Here is a 19,061-nt window from a genome sequence, read left to right as displayed (position 1 = left end):
ACAACATGCTCGAAGATGAGACCTTCCAATCTTGTAAGATTATTTGGTGTCTGCTGGTTGCACTCTTAAAACACAATCACATCATTACATTCATCTAAAAAACCACCATAACTGCATTTATCCTATTTGATCATTGACCCATGAGAATTCTGCTTCATGCTCTTCAACCTGCTTCATAAAAAAGGACAACTCTGGAAACCAGCACTTCTTATCTTGTGTAAATAACTGTGAATGTGCAGTGTGTTAAATCACAACAACAATAAGTGGGCACAGATAGGAACATGTGTTGACCATTTAGGAGAGAAAAGGTATTGATTTGCTTCTTTGTGTGCCCAATATCTTTGTGTGAAAGAGCAGGTGGCTATAAACACAGATGTAGGTGTATGTGTGTCTGTAGCTATAGTTAGGTTTTTGTGAGAGAGTGTTCCTGTTGGGATTATTGGAAAACCAACTGTGTATAAAGCCTTTCTGCTTTAATCTTTTATGCACCACACTTGGGTTTATGTGGGTTATTCTCTCTATGCATTCACTGTGCACATCCAAGAAATGCCTTTCCCAAGTAGAAATGTTTGTAAATGGTGAGGGAGGGTGTCTATGTATTTAATTGTTTTTACATGCTTCAGTAGTTCCATAGAGATTGTCAGTTTAGGATTCTACAGGGTTTGTTTTATGGGATGCTGCTTTTTCTTTGTATGTCTTTCTGTTATTGTGATATTAACAAGAGAAAATGCTTTTGAAAAACTGGTAGTTAGTCACTATTAGAAATTGTTATTAACCAGATCCTGTCCTTATCAGGTTTTGCTGTTACAAAATATGTTTTCTTACATGGAGTTGAAAGAGTGCCTTCTCCCAAGAGTGCACTTCAGCTACAGTTTAGAGCAATCACGTTGGTTCGACTGCAGTTCTTTTTTCTCTCCACATCTTCAGCCACTTGTTCCCATTTTTCCCCCCTGCATTGATTCCCACAGTAAAGCAATTCAGAAGACTAAAGTGACAGAAATCTAACCCAGAGAATAAATGTACCTCCTGCTTTTGCAGAAAAATTCTGAAGTGAATACTTTGCACTTAAATATTTTGGTACTGAATGTTATTTTTTATCTCTGTAGATCTATGCAGATTTACAGTATGTAACTTAGGAAGAGTGGTGCACATTTGCATTTAGGTTTCAAACTTTTCATGGCTATGAGAATATTTTTGTACTTAGTACAGCTTTAAAGGAAGAATATTCATCGTACAGCTTCAAAAAGTGCTGACCTAAGTCAGGAAATATTAAGAAGTATGAGCATTCAACCATATATAATCTTCTTTGTATGTTTGCATTAGAAATAAAATCTTAAATTCTTCAGTTAGATTGTCTTATGTCACATCTCTGTTGTGTCTGATCCTCTTGTCTATGTATCCTATGCAAGTCTGTGTTGTGTGTGGCTGCTGGACTGAAAATGTTACCTGACGCCCTTTGTAAATTAAAGGCCTGTAAATTCCAGCCTACTCATTTTTATTACCTGAGTAGTCAGTGAACAGGAGGAGGCACCTCAAAAAAGCAGTTTGGTCCACATATCTTGGACACCTGTCTTTGAGAGCCAGGAAGTGCCCTCTGAGGGCAGCCCTGTCTGTCTGTTGCCATAAAAGACAGTTGTGTGTTGGATCAGATGTCTAGCAGGCACAGGGTTAGAGTTAGGTGAGGTGAGCTGGAGAGTTAATGATCTATTAGTTCAGTTACAGGGGGAAAGATAAAATTGTTTTCATAGAGCAAAAGGAGAGAGATAACCACTAAAAACGTGAATAACATATGGCTGTAAAAAATAATGAAGTAGGGAGGAAGGGAGTTGAAAAAATGTAATAGCTAAGATTGCTTTTAGTTTTTGTTCAGAAATGCATTGCTTAAGATGTCATTGAAAGAATTTGTCGATCCTATTATTTCCAAATACTCTAATGCAAAAGATATTTTCTTTTTGAGTTTTAGGATGTTGCTAATTCAAGGTTGGCAACATGGGAATGGTCTGCAGAAGCATTTGCCTATTTTACTCTAATTTCTAATTTTGCAACTGATCCCTTGAATTCTGTTTCTTACACACACTGTGGCAGCAGAGGAAGTGAAGCATCTGCTTAGTAACCAAAGGCAAACTGTGGTTTAGACTGCTCTAGCTGTGAGTTACAGCAAAGAAGCAATTTTAGTCAGTGGGTTTCAGCAGAGGTCTCTTTAAATAATTTCTTTTTCTCCTGTAAAGAAACAACACAAATAGAAGATCCCAGGAAACAATGGCGGCAAGAACAAGAGAGGATGTTAAAAGATTACCTGACAATAGCCCAGGATGCTCTCAGTACCCAGAAGGAGCTGTACCAGGTGAAGGAGCAGAGACTGGCACTTGCACTAGATGAGTATGTACGGCTGAATGGTGCCTACAAAGAAAAATCAAGCTCTCGTACAAGCTGTAAGTACAGGAGAGAATACAATGTAACTCCTTTGATCTCTGCCTTCCAGGGGATCCTGTTTCACTTTAGGATAAGTTTTCAAGGTTTGCTAGGAGCGCCTTGTACTCTGGCCTTTTTAGAGTGAGCATCCCTACATTATTTATTTATTAATTTATTTAAGATAAATATATTCTGCTGAAGAGAATGAATCCTCTTCTCTCTGATACAATTGAATTCCTTTGAGCCATGATTTAGAGCAGTTGGCTCTGAAATGTATTTTGTCATGCAGTTTGTTGAGACAAAATTTTGCCAAATCTACGTTCAAGGTGAGGAGGATCACTTGCCTTCTTGGCTGCCTGCTGAAATGGCCCTTCAGTGTTGACAGGTGGCTGCAATAGACCAAGAAGGGAATGTGTTGATTGTTTATAGGAAGAGCAGACAGTAATTTTGTGGCCTGTGTGCTGTGACCAGGTGGAGTATACAGGCTGTTGTCCTGGGCAGGGAATCAACATCTGGAAAAGCAATATCAGAGGCCTGTTATTGGCCAAACATTAGCAGTAGTGTATGAAAGGAGCAGGTACATCTGTGGGAGAACTGAGTGCCAGATCTCTGAGACTTCTGAATAAATCTTCTGCTTTCCTGAGATTTCCTTAGAAATTACAACTTTCTGGAAGAAAGTGAAGGTTGCTCAGCTAGAAGAATGGGAACAGGCACCAAGAAATAGGATGTCAGGGAGAATGAGCTCTACTTAAGGTTACTGGGATAAGTAAAGGAGAAGAGATACCATATAGTGGTGGAGGGAAAAATGGGGAAATCTTGATTATTCAATAGTTATTGCCATGCTGCAATGCTGACTGCTCTATAAAAGGCTAACTTTTAAAGCATTGTATGTTTTTGAGCACATTCTAGGGTTTTGATCAATGTGGATTCATCAATGAAGGGACTAATTAGTGATCTAAAAGTACTTAAATATTTGTCTTTTTAACTTTTTTTTTTAAAAAGTGTTTTCAGGCTCTTCATCAAGCACAAAGTATGACCCTGACATTCTGAAGGCTGAAATCTCCACTACAAGATTAAGGGTGAGAGTCCTTAATTCATCTTCATTTGGATTCTGTCTGCCAAGTTTATGATTATAGAATAAGCATAGCTTGAACTAGCAGATGTGTCTTGTACCCTGGTACTGAATACTTCTAATATTCTAATTACATACCATTCAGAGGTTTAAAATTAATTTTTAAAGCTGTCTCCGGTACTGTCATATAACACTTTTTTTGGAAACTTTGACAGATATTCTAATTAGATGTGGGTTTAAATAAATATGATAATTATCTTCAATTGTATGCCTTTGTTTTCTAAAGGAAGAGTAAAAATAGGAAAGAGTAGGCTAAGGTGAGCTGCAGCTAGATGACTGTTTTTACACAATCTTTCTTCTGTGAGAAATGCATCATTAGCTGCTTGAACTGCCTCAGAAGTTTCTGTTGGTTTGAAAAATACTTGTCAATAATGGTGTGAAACCCCTCTGTTATGTCAAAATGGAGCAGTTCAGATCAAGGATGAAAGTCTGTGTTTAGATTTTGAAATTAATGAACACAAATCCATGCTTTGGTCAGCTGTGTTCAGTACAGTCAGTAACAAACTCCACAGAAAGAACTTTCATTCACAGGTTAGTCCCTGGTGAATTTTCTTTAATAGGGAAGAAATGGTGTGCAAGACTTTAAAAATATCTATGGGGATTTCATTTATTTCAGCTGTGGCATATAATGCTTTATGGATAGCCTAAACTTTCTGTAATTAGTAATGAAAAAAAATACATCAAAGTCTGCATGTTAAAAAGATAGCACCTCACAGCACAGTTCTTCCATGTGGGCTGAAGTACAGACTCCAGGGGAGCAGAAGCAGCAGAAGTGACAGCATTTACTCAGCTCTTCCTTTGCCCTGTCCTGGTTTGTGCACAGAGCAGCACTCATAGAAGCCCCAGAGAGTAACATCCTCCTTCACCTGCAGTAAGAGTTGTGATTAGGAATCTAAACAATTTATGTCTGAAAGGAACTGTGCTCGTTAAACTTTTAAAACCTAGTAGGAATGATGTGTGATGGAGTGCTCTCTAAAACTCGTGTCTGGATGTTGCCCTCCTGACTACACCTGTTTATCCTTACCAATCTCAATTTGTAGTCCCTTATCCATTAAGGCAAAGGGATGGTGATCAGTAAGGGAACTTATTCAAATGCTAGAGGTGGAAAGAAAAATTTTGTAAGCTTAGTGGGGGAATCAAAGGCAGTAAGGACCTTATCAGGAAGAAGAAACAAGGCAATAGCTTCTTTCTAAAATGAGTGGAGCAGTAACAGATGCTTCATTTGGCAAGGCAAGCACCAGTTTATTTAGGAAATGGACAGTGTGGTTGAAGAACTAAACATGACAAAATTTAAGTATAGTCATCTGCTTTTCAAGAGGGCAAAATTCAGGCATGGTTCTGTGCTCACTTTTTCCCCGTAGCATTGACTGCAGATCTACAAATTGCTAACCAAGGTGAGAGTCAGATATGTTTATCACTTTTTGGAAGTGCTTTCCTCTCTTCACTGTTTCTTGGAGTCAAGGAGCCTAATACCCTGCTGGTTCCTGATTTATTGGCATTGCATAGTCCTGCATATGTGCCTAAAATAGGTGACCTGAATCTTGTCTGCAGAGTTTAGAAGGGTGCAGTCCAAGAGTATCTGTATCAGCATAAAGTGTGTGGTCATCCAAAGCCACTGGATATGAGAATTGAGATAAGAAAAAGTGGAACCCTGTGATGCTAGGGCTGGAAAGTGGTTGTCATGGAAGATGGCAAGAGAGGTATGGCTGTTTCTGCAGTTTACCCTTATTTGAATGTTGGAAGATGCTTGCTAATATGCCAGCTTTGGGCATTTTGCAGTATATGCATGCATGGACTTAATAAGAAAAAAAGTCATTAGTAAGCTGCCAGCCAGCTACTTAGATTTTGCACTTTGTTAGATCAGTTGTACTAAGCCTATTTCTTTGCCTGACAGTATCGGAGGCTTACTGGGATCATCAGGTTAATGGTGGCTGGAGGGGGAAACAGCATTGGAGGAAGTTCTGAATTGGCCTTTGGCCTTTTCCTTGTGTGTAATAGACATGTGTGGAGCCTTCTGGATACATGAACTGCCTGTTGTGCAATAGGTCATGGAGACAATATAACAGAAATCAGACAGCTGTTAAATGAAAAAAGAAGGAGAAGAAATATTTTTCTCACCAGACTAAGACTGAGGGATCACATCCTGCAGTAGACTTCTTCTGTGGGGCCATTTGGGGTCTTAATTAGCAATCAGCAAGATAACTCAAACAGCACAAAGCATATGTGATCACAGTAAGTTTTATGCACATGCAGCAAGGGAGTAGGAAATGCACCTTTATAAAATAACAAGGAGTGGAGGGGCTGGGGAAGGTGGCCGTGTTGTTCCTGTAGGACTTGAGTGCTGGGAATGGAAAGGGGTTAGCATGGGAGCCTGCTTGAAGATGTGGTTGGGAGTAGGAAAGAGAGATCTGTCAGGTGACTGAGGATGATGTGCAGAAGTAATAGGAAGAGGGTGAATGTTAGAACAAGTGAAGAGTTGTGAAAAAGCAGGAATTACACGAAAGTTTTGAAGGAGAAGACAAGGAGCCTAAGAATAGTTTAATGCAGGGCTGATGCAGTAAACACAGAGGCTAAATTACGATGTAGGTCACATCCTTCTAGGATAATGCACCCAACTCACATTTCCTGATAATGAAATGATGATGAAGTACAGCAGAGGACACTCAGAAGATGATCTTGAGCAAAAATGTAAGAGTTTATGAGAGATGCAATCCTCTGAGTTGAAATCAAGTGTGCCTTCTGTTATTAATATAAATACATGTTTCTGATTTTGAAAGGGAAAGGTGTAGCTATTCTGTATTTTTCAGAAAAATTCAGACTTGTTTCATATTTTACACATCACTTTAGTTGGAACACAGAGGTGATATCTGTTCATTTTCCTTAACCTTGATCAGAACACTTGAGAAATTATTCTTGGAGTTTTCATACTAGTCAAGGAGAAAATAGCCAAGCAGCACTGAATGTATATTGAAGAAATTGTCTATTTGTCATGCTAACTATTCAGTATGGTCAAAATAAAAACCGTTTTCTGTCAAGTAAAGCCACTAGTGATGATAGCATGATAGTTTCCAAAAGCCTGAACACAACCCCTCATCCATAGAACAGATTTCGCTTTGAAGAAAATGGAGATTAAAAGCATTTTATTTCTGTCACAGAAAATACATTAGCCAGAAACTGCAAGCTGGAATGTCTAAGTATCATTTACAACCCTCTACAAAGACTGAGTAAATCACTAGTTATTTTAGAAATGTAAAGCATTTTAAGTCTCTTGTTGAACTGCAGAAGCTGCTGATGCTGAGCACTTTTAGTTACCTCGCATACTGGGAATTATACTTTTTTTTTAAATTCTTTTAAATTATTTTTATTTGAAGAATATCAGCAAGTAGGAAGTCTAAGGGGATATGGATACAAAATGTCTTGGAGGCATATTTTGAAATTAATTTCAGTTAAAGTGGTCTAAGTTCATGATATTAGTATAATACATTTTTCAAGATTTGAGCATCTGAGTAGCTTACAAAAACAAGCAAGAATGTTACAGAGGTAGATGACAGAAGTGGACTTTTAGCTTTTCCTTTTTTCACCTTAATGACTGGAAAATTAGAAAGCCTAACAATTTCTGTCTAATATGTAGAGTGCAAACGAGCCAGCTGTAGGTGTATAAATGCCAAAATCTTGGACTCCACATTGAAGTAGGCATTTGTCTCTATGGGTGTGTTGATGATTAATTTGTGTTTAAGTACATTCATTTTTAGGTGGTTCCTAAAACTTTGTTTCATACATTTGGGAAATACGACATTGAAAATAATATGGAGGATTTTTAAATTTAATCTTGATTCATAAATATTTTTGTAAATATTAATCTTGATTAATCTTTAATTTAATCTTGATTCATAAATATTTCGGCTGACATCTCAAATAGCAGTATTAAATTTAAGAAGCAATTGACCATGCAGATTTAAGGAGAGTAGGGAATATTTTTCCCAAGACATTTTTATTAAATAGACACCTATATTTGTGATTCTCATTCTGTAGTGATTTTTGTCTTTGGATTAAATAAGTGTGAATTCTATATTTAGAGATCCAGTGTCTGTAAAGCTTTAAAAGAATGGATGGTTCCTAGGGAAAAAAAGAGTCCGTTTTGTCTTTTACAGTGCAAATGACTGCACAGCTTCCAGGAATTATAAAGTGAAAATATAATAAAACTAAAAGTAAACAGGCATGTCCCTGTAGGACAGTTGGAATGCATGCTTAACAAGTGAGAAGTAAATTACTTGTTAAAGTTCTCTCAGGTTTAATAACACAGTGTGGTATCAATACAAATAAGGAATGTGATTTAATCTGCTTGTGTCCCTTTAATACTAAAGCATGTTGCCCATAAACATCAGGAAGAGATAAGATCCTTTTTTTTTTAATGTGTGTCAGTAGAGCAATTTACTCTTCTTCTCTCATCGGATGTAGTGCATACTTTAATTGTTTAAAGCCATGTGTTACATTGTTTAACAAGAGGAATTTTCTAACTCTTGCTTTGATTTAACACACAAGGTTAAGAAGCTGAAGAGAGAACTCTCTCAGATGAAGCAAGAGCTGCTGTACAAGGAGCAGGGCTTTGAAACACTGCAACAGTGAGTAAATGAAAATAGTAGAAACTGACTTAATTCAGTCACCGGGTTTCTTTTCTTTGGCACTGAATTGAATCTGTTTTATCTGAGAAAATTATTGTGGAGAAAAAGGAGAATCTAGTATCTCTGGAAATGGGAAATCTATGGAAATGGCAGGCAGCCTTTTTGTGCAAGTTTTAACATAAGAAATTTGTCTCCCCTCTTTTTTTTTTTTTTTTTTTTTTTTTTTTTTTTTTTTTTTAATAGGGTAGCTTATGTTACAAAGACTCAGAAAAAAGGGCAGTGGTCAGGGGACCCAAGGACAAAAGCAGCTGCTTTCTGTGTCAGATTTAATTTTTTTTTTTTAATTTTTGAAGAGATACTTAGGTCTTTCTTTCCTCTTTCCCCACCTATGAGCTCAAAAGAAAGAGAAAGGTGCTGCTCTTGGAGGTACAAATGGTACACAACTCTGCAGGGCTGGAAATTAGTCACAATTTGAGGATTAGAGACCTGCCTTTCTTCCAGTTGCTGGGATGCCTGGTGTCCAAAGGGCTGATGCTGAACCGGGTGAGCTTTCTGGGTATTTAACCAGTTAGATTACTAGGGAATTAATTTTTTCAGTCTAAGAACTCCCTGCTGCTCCTGCCCTACAACATTAGGCCCTAAAATACTAAATATTACTGGAACTGTCACCATAGAGAACTTGCTGCACAGGAAACCTTGCTAACAAGTGTGTTTTCTTGAGTAAAGTGAAGAGGAATTTATTTATGCTAGCTGCTTTCCACATTGTACCCATACATTAAGGATACATTTCCACAGTTAAATGCTGAGCTGCTTGCCCTTAGTACACTGGTTCCAGTAGCAGAAGCAATCCTCAGCACATTAGGAGGATGCCAGTTAAGTCTCTATCCTCCTTCATTTTGACTAAAACAGAAATGTAAGATTTGTCTGTTACTTAAATATATACACACCAGCAAGGATAGTTGATTGAATTTAACCATGAATCAGATCTCATTTATAGTAAAATTTAAAAGAAGAAAGACATATTGATTCTAAAGCTTAAGGTAATAAAAACTCTTGCTGCTGTCCCAGGATTAAAGGTTAGCCAATCATGCTGGTTTTATTATATTAATTCAACAATGAAGAATTGTTTTAAAGCAGCTTGCTCACAAGCCATTTTGATAGGAATCCAAAGCATGTTTCAGAAACTGTCAACAGCATTCCACAGAAACACAATGGACGTTTGTTTTTAAAATTCAGTCAGCCACTTTCAAACAGTACTAATCCCATTAATTTAAAACAGGATGATGGAATATCTTATATATCAGAGATCCTTCTTGTCTATCTTAATTATATACAGAAGGAAGCAGTAGCAATTTGAATGTGGCATGTCATATTACTAGACAGCATGTGTTGTATTACCCAACCGTTCATTCAAGATCCCAATTGTTGGTGTATCCTGTATCTATTTGACCTTAGCAACCTGGTAAGTTACCAAAAATTGAGAGTTGTCAGACAGTAAGTGCCTGCCTATGAAAGAGCTCGAGGAACTTTCAAGCTAAAATAAATATGTCCTTGAATAGGAATGATTGCCAAGTCACAGAGGTAATTTCCTTACACAAATGCAGTTTAGTTTTCTCAAAAACTGGAATGTAGGAAAGGAGAACAGACATGCTTACAGCTTTACAGACTACTTTAGAACTTGGATATTTTTGTGGCTAAAACTTTAAGAAAAATAGAATACAGTTACAGGTGTTGTGTGCAAGTTGCTGTTCTTGCTGGGGATGCTCATGACCACTTCTGGTTTGTTCACTCCTCACTGACAAGGCTGTTAACTTCCAGCAAAGATGATGGATGATGATAAAAAACAGAAAACCAATTGTATTATACAAGAATTTATTCTCTAGTAAATGCTTGACTTTTATCAAGATAGCTGTTGGTTGGTTTTAATTTTTGAAGCACAGCTGCAGTCATTTTCATGATGCTATGAAATACTCTGTTAAACTAGAGACCAGAGAAATGTGTTTACAAACTGTAGTTCTTGAAGGAAATATGGAAATACTAAAATGAATCATCTTTTTATCTCTAAGTTTAGGATAGCCTTTTATTACTTTCAGATTTCAGTTTCTAAAATCATTCGTAGTTCAGGAATTTAAGTTCAGGAATTGTCCAATCTATGACATATGGTATTAATTATCCAGAGATTTTGTGAATAAAGAGAGCCTGGTGACTGGCTGAGCAGAACAGCTGTTCCAGACAGTTAATGCCCAGGATTAGAAAGAACTAGAGGGAAGCTGAGACAAGAATGGTGCTGGCTATGTTTCTGCTCAGAAAGGCTGATTAGTACCAAGAAGCCAGCCTGTCTGCCTGTGTCCCATTGTGGGTTTGGGTGGAAGGAGACTACTTGAAATAAATTCTGCTTCTGTAAGGAGCACAAACAGTTATTAGTATGAAAGGTGTATCCAAAAGCTGCTTTATGCTGCAGAGAGTTATGGTTGGAATGGGAATTTTGACAGTATTGTCAGCAATAACTGTGCTCCCTGATATTTTTGCCAAGGATTAAATTGTATTTGAATGGAGATTTCAATGTCATTTTTTCTTTCCATGGCTGTTGAAAGAAACAGTATCTCACCTCCTTCCCTCCTGTTCTCTAACTCAGCTTCTGCCTGAAGTAGAACAGCAGAGACATTCGCATGATTTTCTCTATCTGCTATTAATATTCTGTCTTTCCACAGAATTGACCAAAAAATGTCTGGAGGCCAGAGTGGATATGAGCTTAGTGAGGCCAAAGCCATCCTGAAGGAGCTGAAGTCCATCCGAAAGGCGATCACTTCAGGCGAGAGAGAAAAACAAGATTTAATGAAGGTATTTTGGTTGGTTAATGGAAGTTTTGTGTGGATTTGTTTTAACGTGACTCACTTCCCTGATGATAAATACTTCACATTTTATACTTTTAAGGGATTCTCAAAACTTTTTGGGCCAAACTAATATTAAATTAAGTTTCAGTAGCAGAAACTGAAGCCTGTGACATTCCTAGTTCAAAAACTGCTCTGTGTCAGAGAATATAGATTTTTTTGGAACTTGAATTAAGGTACAATGCATATGTTACCTCTAAAGTAAAATTTAGAATATTAAGTGGACAAAATTGATATATTCTGAGATGCCTGACCATTTTGTAAATCAATGAAAGTTTTCCTAAAATAAATTTTCCTATTTCCATACTTGAAAGCCGATTTCCTTTTTAGATTTTTTTCTTTTCAGCAAAACTCATAATTGCTTGACAAATTAAAAAACACAAAGTCCTAAAACAGACACAAACCCAAATGAGTAGCTCTTACATTTTCACAGGTGTTGGTCATCCTTAGTGTCACCTATGAATGGCTTGATTAAAAGGATGGGTTGCTTAATTTGAAATAAACCCAGAATTTTTATCATGGAGTCTTTTATGTAAATATCTTTTGGAGATAAACTGGTATAAACATGGTAAAGTGCAAAGGAACTTTAATGGCACTTTCTTTCTCTGATTCCTGGACAGAGTCTTGCAAAGCTGAGGGAAAAATTCAGTGTTGATCAAACCACTGAAACGTCTGAACCAGACTTGAGTTCCAGCTCTGTAAACTCACAGCTGTGTTTTCCTAGACAAACTCTGGATACAGGGTCTCAGACTGACATTTCTGGTGAGGTGAGCTTTTTTCATTTTGTCCAGTGTAAAGAGAAGTTGAAGAAGAATGCTACTGTTAATGGAATTGGAACCAAATGGCTGTTTGCTGCTGCAGATAGCATATATATGGGTACTTGTTTCACAGAATTACTTAGAATCACTCATGCTAGAATTACTTTTCTGGTTTTTGCCCTTGAATTTTAAATCAAGATTCAGATAAACTTTATACATCTGTCACAAAGCATTTATGAAAATCTCATTTAGTCAAATAGTAGCAGTACAGTGAAGATCAGGAGAGGTGCATAGGATATTTTTTTATTTATCTATAGGATATGTTTCACCTTACAGACCTATTAAATGTGAAGATGAATTTTTTTTTTTAATTTTCAGGAAAAATATATCAGAATTTAAATGCACAATTTCGTTTCACACAGCTGAAAAACTGTTCATGGAGCTACTTAGTGATTAGTGTTCAGTGATATAGTAAAACCTTATTTCACTGATACTATATTTTATATGCACAGAAGGCTGTTTATTTTTGATACCTTCTTTGACATTCTGCAAGCTAAGGTTGTAAGAGAGAGTGTACAAGGTTTTTCAGACAAAGAGCTTGTCTATGTTTTGTAACAAATTTATTAAAGTCTAACTTTGAAATGCACTGACATAGTTCTAAATTCTGAGTTCAACAGAATTCATAGTAGATCAGAATTTTCAGTGCAGTCACTGCAAGAATTCTTTGAAAAGTAAGAAAGTAAATTCTTTGAAAAGTGAAAGAGAAAATTCTTTGAAAAGTAAAAGGTCTGGCTTTACTGTGATGGAATATCGGCACTTGATGGTACAGCAGCTAAAAATGTATGAAGTGGCTCAGAAGAAAACAGCACTGTTTTGTACAGCTGAGTAGATGAGAACTAGGCATTTAACAGCAAGCGTGGGGCTGGCTGCAGGGGCAGGGTGGTAGTTTTATTTTTCTTTAACTTATAATTTTTCTAGCATGTGCCTGGGTTTAGTTGGTTCGTTAAAACCTTTGCACGGTAACGAGGCTCCTTTTTTTGTTTGGTTGGTTTTGTTCCCTCAACAGATCGGAGCAAGAAATAGATCGAATTTAGCAGAGAAGGTCAGACTCAGTCTGCAGTACGAAGAGGCCAAGCGAAGGTAACGGGGGCGGTGGGAGCGTGCGGGGCCGGGAAGCTGCCGGTGCCCGGTGCCCGGGAAGCTGCCGGTGCCCGCGGCTCCAAGGCCGGGCTCGCAGCGACATCCAGCGGGCGGCCCCGCTGCGCGCCCTGCCGGGGACTGCAGCGCTCGGGAACGCTGCGGCTGTTCCTTAGTGCTAAACTGGATGTGTTGTGAAACAAAATTAAAACGCTGACAAATTCCTGGCTGTTCCAGGATTAAGGGAATAGAGTGAGCTGGCTTTCTGAGGAAAGCAGTCACCAGGTTATTTATGTCCATTATATCCTTTTTCAGGATCATAATTTCACTTTACTGTACCACTGAAGGCCCATCATTTTTACAGTTGCTTCAGACTTCCAGTGCAGATTTAGTAGGCTTAATTATTTCTTTTTTCCCTTGGGACTTTAGATAATTTGAAAACTTGTTATCACTATGGGTTGGCTTTTTTTTTCATTAGTTTAATTTGAGGAGAAAAGAAGTCAGGAACTGCTCCGCTGATGAATGTGGAATGCCTTTCAAATAAAGTTCTGTGGTGCTTGCCCGTGGAAGTGGTGCCATCTTGATGAATTGCCACAGCACTGAAAAATGGGCATCAGGAAGTAGAACATTCAGGGTTCGAATGACATCTTCTGGTGCACCAGAAGTGCTGCATAATACTGGGCAAGATTTACCACTGGGATAGTACTCTTGTGTGGTGTTATTTTCTAATACTTGTCGGCAAATTATTTGTCAGCTATTCAGAAGCCTTATTGCTTTTTTTGTGGAGGTTCTTTGTAATTTAAGGGAAATAGAAATCTAAGTACTATTCCAAACCTAAAATTTTGGGGTTTTTTAAACTATGAAGAACTAAACAAAGCAACAAAGTTAAAAAATAGTGTTCTTCCCCAGATGAAAACTGTGCCTAGAATGACATTTCATCTGAGATTTAAATATTATTTTAGTTGGAAAACTGTGGCATGATCATTAAAAAACTACAAAAATAAATCTGCAAGTTAAAAGTACCAAGTAACAGCTTAGTTGTTTTTAAGTTTTAAAGGCAGGAGTCTGCATGACTGGTTTTTTGCCTAATTTCAAATGTATACTTCCTCCTAAAGGGTAGTAGCTACCGTCCTTACCAGTAATAACAGTAATCCTCTATATGCTCATCATGGATCATAAAACCTCATTGTATAATAAGTGCATTCATCAGAGAACACCAAGGCTATTGTGCTTGTTCAATATTGAACATGCATGATTTTGGCTCAGAATCATCATGTACATAACGTTAATTGTCAGGTGGTCACTTACATGGAGATAGGTGGCTTTGTTTCTCAGGCATCATTGATCCAAAACCTGATCACCCTATGTTCTGGCTGTGTCTTGATACCAGGAAGTCCCAGCATTGCATTTTATCTTTCTTTTGTAGGAACAAAAAGCTTCCTTGAAGGAAGTCAGTTTGCCACTTCTGTCTTGGGGTGTGGGGGAAAAGAGAAAAAAGGAGAAACAGCACAGTGCTCAGAGTGTGGAGTACTGCAGCACAGGATCTTTCTTTCTCAGAAATTACTTAGCCAAGAATGTGGGTTGAAATTTCAATGTATGTAACTTGGAATAATGAAGATACATACCAGTTTGCACATGAAGTTCAGTGCCTAATTATACCCCTTCTTTGCTACCCCTTTGTATTGTGGCCAGTGTAACCATCACTGTCATTTAATAAGTGTTGACCATCTTCTCTGAAATACTAAATGTGCAAATTCTCAATTATTTTGTGGTAAAATAGCTAAGATGAAGAGAGGATCTTGTAAGTGAATATCTCTACTTGAAAATTATCAGATAATTTTTTACATTGCAGATTTGACATTGCTTAGCCATCAGAATGTCTTGAAGAGGTGGAGTGTTCATGACTATGCTGAATTCAGTTGCAATGGTTATTCAAAAGGATCTGACACAGCATGCTGACAATCCTCTCCTGATGTAGTGAAGATCTGGCTAATATTCCTTTTTGGCTTGTTGTGGCATCCCACCCTTAAGGGGAAAAGAGCACCCAAGATTCATAGATGCCCATGGTGGAAAAGGAATGACAAAAGTCAAAGAGTCAGCAAAAACTTAGGAACTTGTATTAGCAAATTATACAAATGGCCTGGAAATTGGGATGTCAGTCCCTGACCTCCTATTATAAACAAGTGGTGATGGATTTGGAGTAGGGGGTAGGATGAAATTGGAAAGGGCGAGAAAAGAAGAAAGAGAGCAAGGAAACAAACAAACATCACCAGCCCTGGCCCCAGCATCAGTCCATCTGATGGGGTGTCCAAGGGCCTGGGGTGCCTGTGGGGGTACCTGTTTATAGCCAGGCTTGCTCTGCCTTGCAGTTACATTTCTCAGTTTCTATGCAAATTAGCTCTCATGAGCAGTGTGTTCTTCCAGGCCTTTCTGGAAATGGATTGAGGGCTTCAGGAGCTTTGGTGGTCTTGATCCCCCCCCTACTGCAATGGGAACAGCAGTGGCACAAACTCAAACTGTTGAGTTCATGTCTTTTCTCTTTAGGTAGCTACTGTTGTATTGCCTTTTCCTTTAATTTCATACAAGAGCAGTGCTTTTGTTTTAAGATTTGCTGCAGTGAGCACCTTGCTGTGGTGCACATTCTTTCACCATGGCCATGTCTTTTCTGAGGAGCCCTCAGCCTCCCACAGCGTAGGAGAAATCCATCATGCTCGTGAATGAGTAAAGCATGGTGCCACTGCTATGTTAGCAGACAGATTGCTTTCAATAAAGCTCTTAATAACATTGTGAACTTCTACTTGAACTGGAATAGGAGCAACTAAGTTTTAATGCATATGCATGTGGCCTGATTCTCTGGCATAGTCTGTGTTCTTGTGAAACAAAACCTAAAGTAGGGCCTTGGGGTATAAAATGTTGTTATATCCTGATAGGTTTCAAAATATTGTATTGCTTCTCTCTTTCCTGGGCTTTGTGTGCTGTGCTGGACTCAAGTAAATCTGCTTTGTTTTATTTTAGCATGGCTAATTTGAAGATTGAACTCTCTAAGCTAGATAGTGAAGCCTGGCCTGGAGCACTGGATGTGGAAAAGGAAAAACTGATGTTAATCAATGAAAAAGAAGAGCTTTTAAAGGAGCTTCAGTTTGTTACACCACGCAAACGGACTCAAGATGAGCTAGAGCAGCTAGAAGCAGAAAGGAGGAGGCTTGAGGAAGAGCTGGTGTCTGTGAAAAGCACACCCAGCCAAGCACTTGCTGAAAGGTAAGTGGTTGCTTTTTGCTAATATTAAGTGCTGCTTTCTGCAATCTAACCTTTGTACTCATTGCAGACCCTGAACTATGCCTTGATGGGCTGTTTTCCTTCAGTGACTGTTCTATGTAGGTCTTAATTAAATTTGTTATTAGCCCAATGGGCAGAGAAACAAAGAAGTCTTCAGTACTGTGAGAGAATGTGAACACCCTGTATCTGCTCTGCAGTATCAGTTGCTCTGCATTTGTTAGCAGCATGAAAATGCCTGTGACAGATGTTAAATAACTGAGGAATGTCAACACACCAGCAGGAAGGCAATACATCATTCACTCGTTTCTGATAATAGCTGTAAACTGTTTGAACTCAGGTTACAAAGATTATCTTGATTGTTGCAACACCTGAAGCCTTTCATTGTGAGTTTTATTATGCACAAAAATGCAACAAAAAGGGGGAAAATCCCCAAAAGTTCAGATGAGAAGGATAATTGCTGCAAAACTTTCCTAACTTGGTGCTACCTAACTAGTAAGGGTAGCTACTCTCATAGTAAATTGTTTTTAGCTGTATTCAGACTTTGAGAAAATCAAAGCTGACTGTCACAGATGGACTTTTCATCAGCTCTAAGTGGAAATAAATTTAGGGCACCTCTAGCCCACATAAAATGCAATAAACACAAAATGTCATTGTGTGTATCAGTGTAGTATACCTTACTGAAGTAATACAATCAGCACTGTGTGGCTTTCTTACTTCCCTCTACTAGGAAACACCTGCTGTTGCTCCAGTGTGCTGTATGGCCAAATTCCTGTTATAGGATTAGAAGCTGAGTCCTAAATTCTAGCTGAGTAACAAGGAAGTTTTTTGCTTAGGAAGTACAAATGTGTGTTTTATGCAGTATTTTTAAAACATTTTTACACTTTATAATAGTTTATATTGCAGTATGTTAATAATCCAAATATGTTTTAGAAGAGGGGAACTATATTTTCACAGGAGAAGCTGCCTGTCTAAGGTAAATTGAATCTAAGGTTTTGATAATATGCTGTTGTATAGCTAAATCTTGACTCAAGCTATAAATAGGTAGCTGGTGTCTGAATTTTGTGGTTGGGATTTGCTTTAGTGCAAATTAAGTTCTGCACCTGTTTTCCCATACATGTCAGGTGCCAAACTTGGAGTACCAAGGGCAAGTAAAATTGTCCCCCATTGTCAAGAAGAAATGAATTTTCCATGTGTAGTGACAGAATGAGTTGTTAGAGCTTCCTTTTCCCCCCTCTCTTTTCTTCAAACTTTTTTCCTTTGATTTTTAATCCTGAAAATTTGGAGTGTTTGGGCTTTATTTCGTGAAGTTAATGTACAGCATGTTGTGCTCTGTTGATTGAGGTAGCACTTACAGCAGCTTCTGGGTTGCTTTTTTGTTATTCCAGTGAGTCTCCAGTGAATTTCTGGCTTCAACTGTTTATATTAAAACTGTCTCCTTTGGTGACTTCAGAGCACATAAATTCTTTCACCTGAGGCTATTTTGAGGATTATTTCTGATTTGTCTACTATAAACATAAAGTGAATCTTCTTTTTCAGAAGGATTCAGATGATGAAACTTTGTCTAAAATGTTAATTTAAAAAGAATACATTTAATTGTACCGGATCAATCAGCAGGATTTTGTTTCTTGGAGATGAGGGAGGTTCTCCTCTCCATTCTCAGTGGAGGAGCCATGCCATCTTCAAAATATTGTGCTATTGTTGCATTACCATTTTCTTCTATGAGGTTCCATTAATGCCTTCAGTTTGCAGTGTCTTCACAGGTAATAATAATGAAGCAGCAGCATAAGAAGCTGTGGATTATGCCAGAGCTTAATGCAATGAGGGTTCTTTCATTTGGTTTAGTGGTTTGGGGGTTTTTATTTCTAAGGGGAAAAGAAACAGGAGACGTGCTCTGACTTAAAACAAAAACATTATAGCATAGCCCTGGGTTATTTTGGTGCAGGATGCTGAAATTGCCACTAGTAGATGTACATGGATTCAATTTACAGAAGGAGAGTGTAGATCATAACATATCAACTTCAAAAAGGCAGAGACAGGGCATACTCTGGCTGCTTTAAGAAGCCTTAAAGCAACTGTGTAGAAATAACTGGATTGTGAAACTGTTGAGGACTACTTGCTACTTTCTTGCCTCTGAGTTCCATTATTGCTTTAATCCTTGGCAGTATCTCCCAAGTAAGCACAGCCATTTGAACAGGTCCATGATTTAAGTACTTGATTGATTGTGCTGTTGCCTGCAAAACGGGCACCTGCTCTTGTTCCTGTCACAAACATGTCCACCTAAGTCTGCATTGAAAGGTTAGCTATGTGCACTTTACCTTTTATATGTATTTTCTTTAAATATTCACTGCGCCTCTCAGCAATGTTACAATCTAAGATCAAAAGAGAAAGATGCCTCACTAACACTGAAGTCCCTCCTGCAAGGAGGAACAGATTGATTTAAACAGAAGTGGTGCAAACAAGAGAGACAGAGAGAGGCCCGTGTCAGAACAGATTACACAGTGGTTGTTTAGGTGTTTACACAGGGGTTTGTGGATACTGTAGTTCCTGCTTGTGCTATAAAGAGGGAAGGTTCATTGGCTGAAAGTTTTGGAGCTGGGGTTGTTGGTTTTTTTTTCCATTTTGCCGGATGTAGGATGAAAAAACTTTACCTGAATCTCAATTTGTTGTGAGATCATAAAATTACTTCCTTCATTTCCTCAAACTTCCACAAGTGATTCATCACTTGGCTTGTGTTTGAGATTTGTGACTAGCATCTTTCTGACATTAGCCTGCAGGTATTAACAATTGTATTTAATTACTAGTAGATCAAATTACTTCCAGGAAAGAATTTTTT

The 19,061-nt window shown here is 38.0% G+C and overlaps 1 protein-coding gene across 1 annotated transcript in view; it reads left to right on the top strand.

Annotated features, from left to right (window-relative positions):
• WWC2 (WW and C2 domain containing 2) overlaps window positions 1–19,061 on the top strand; it is a 94,463-nt gene that overhangs the window by 44,124 nt on the left and 31,278 nt on the right. The window contains exons 3-9 of the mRNA XM_058024472.1: window positions 2,229–2,432; window positions 3,415–3,491; window positions 8,087–8,166; window positions 10,878–11,007; window positions 11,678–11,824; window positions 12,882–12,955; window positions 15,968–16,210. Of these exons, the coding sequence (XP_057880455.1) occupies window positions 2,229–2,432; window positions 3,415–3,491; window positions 8,087–8,166; window positions 10,878–11,007; window positions 11,678–11,824; window positions 12,882–12,955; window positions 15,968–16,210 (955 nt within the window). The remainder of the gene's footprint in view (window positions 1–2,228; window positions 2,433–3,414; window positions 3,492–8,086; window positions 8,167–10,877; window positions 11,008–11,677; window positions 11,825–12,881; window positions 12,956–15,967; window positions 16,211–19,061) is intronic.

The sequence above is a fragment of the Melospiza georgiana genome, chromosome 5 (assembly GCF_028018845.1).
Source record: "Melospiza georgiana isolate bMelGeo1 chromosome 5, bMelGeo1.pri, whole genome shotgun sequence".
Lineage (NCBI taxonomy): Eukaryota > Metazoa > Chordata > Aves > Passeriformes > Passerellidae > Melospiza > Melospiza georgiana.
Note: the sequence above shows the minus strand (reverse complement) of the source record. Positions and strands in the feature narration are given on the sequence as shown.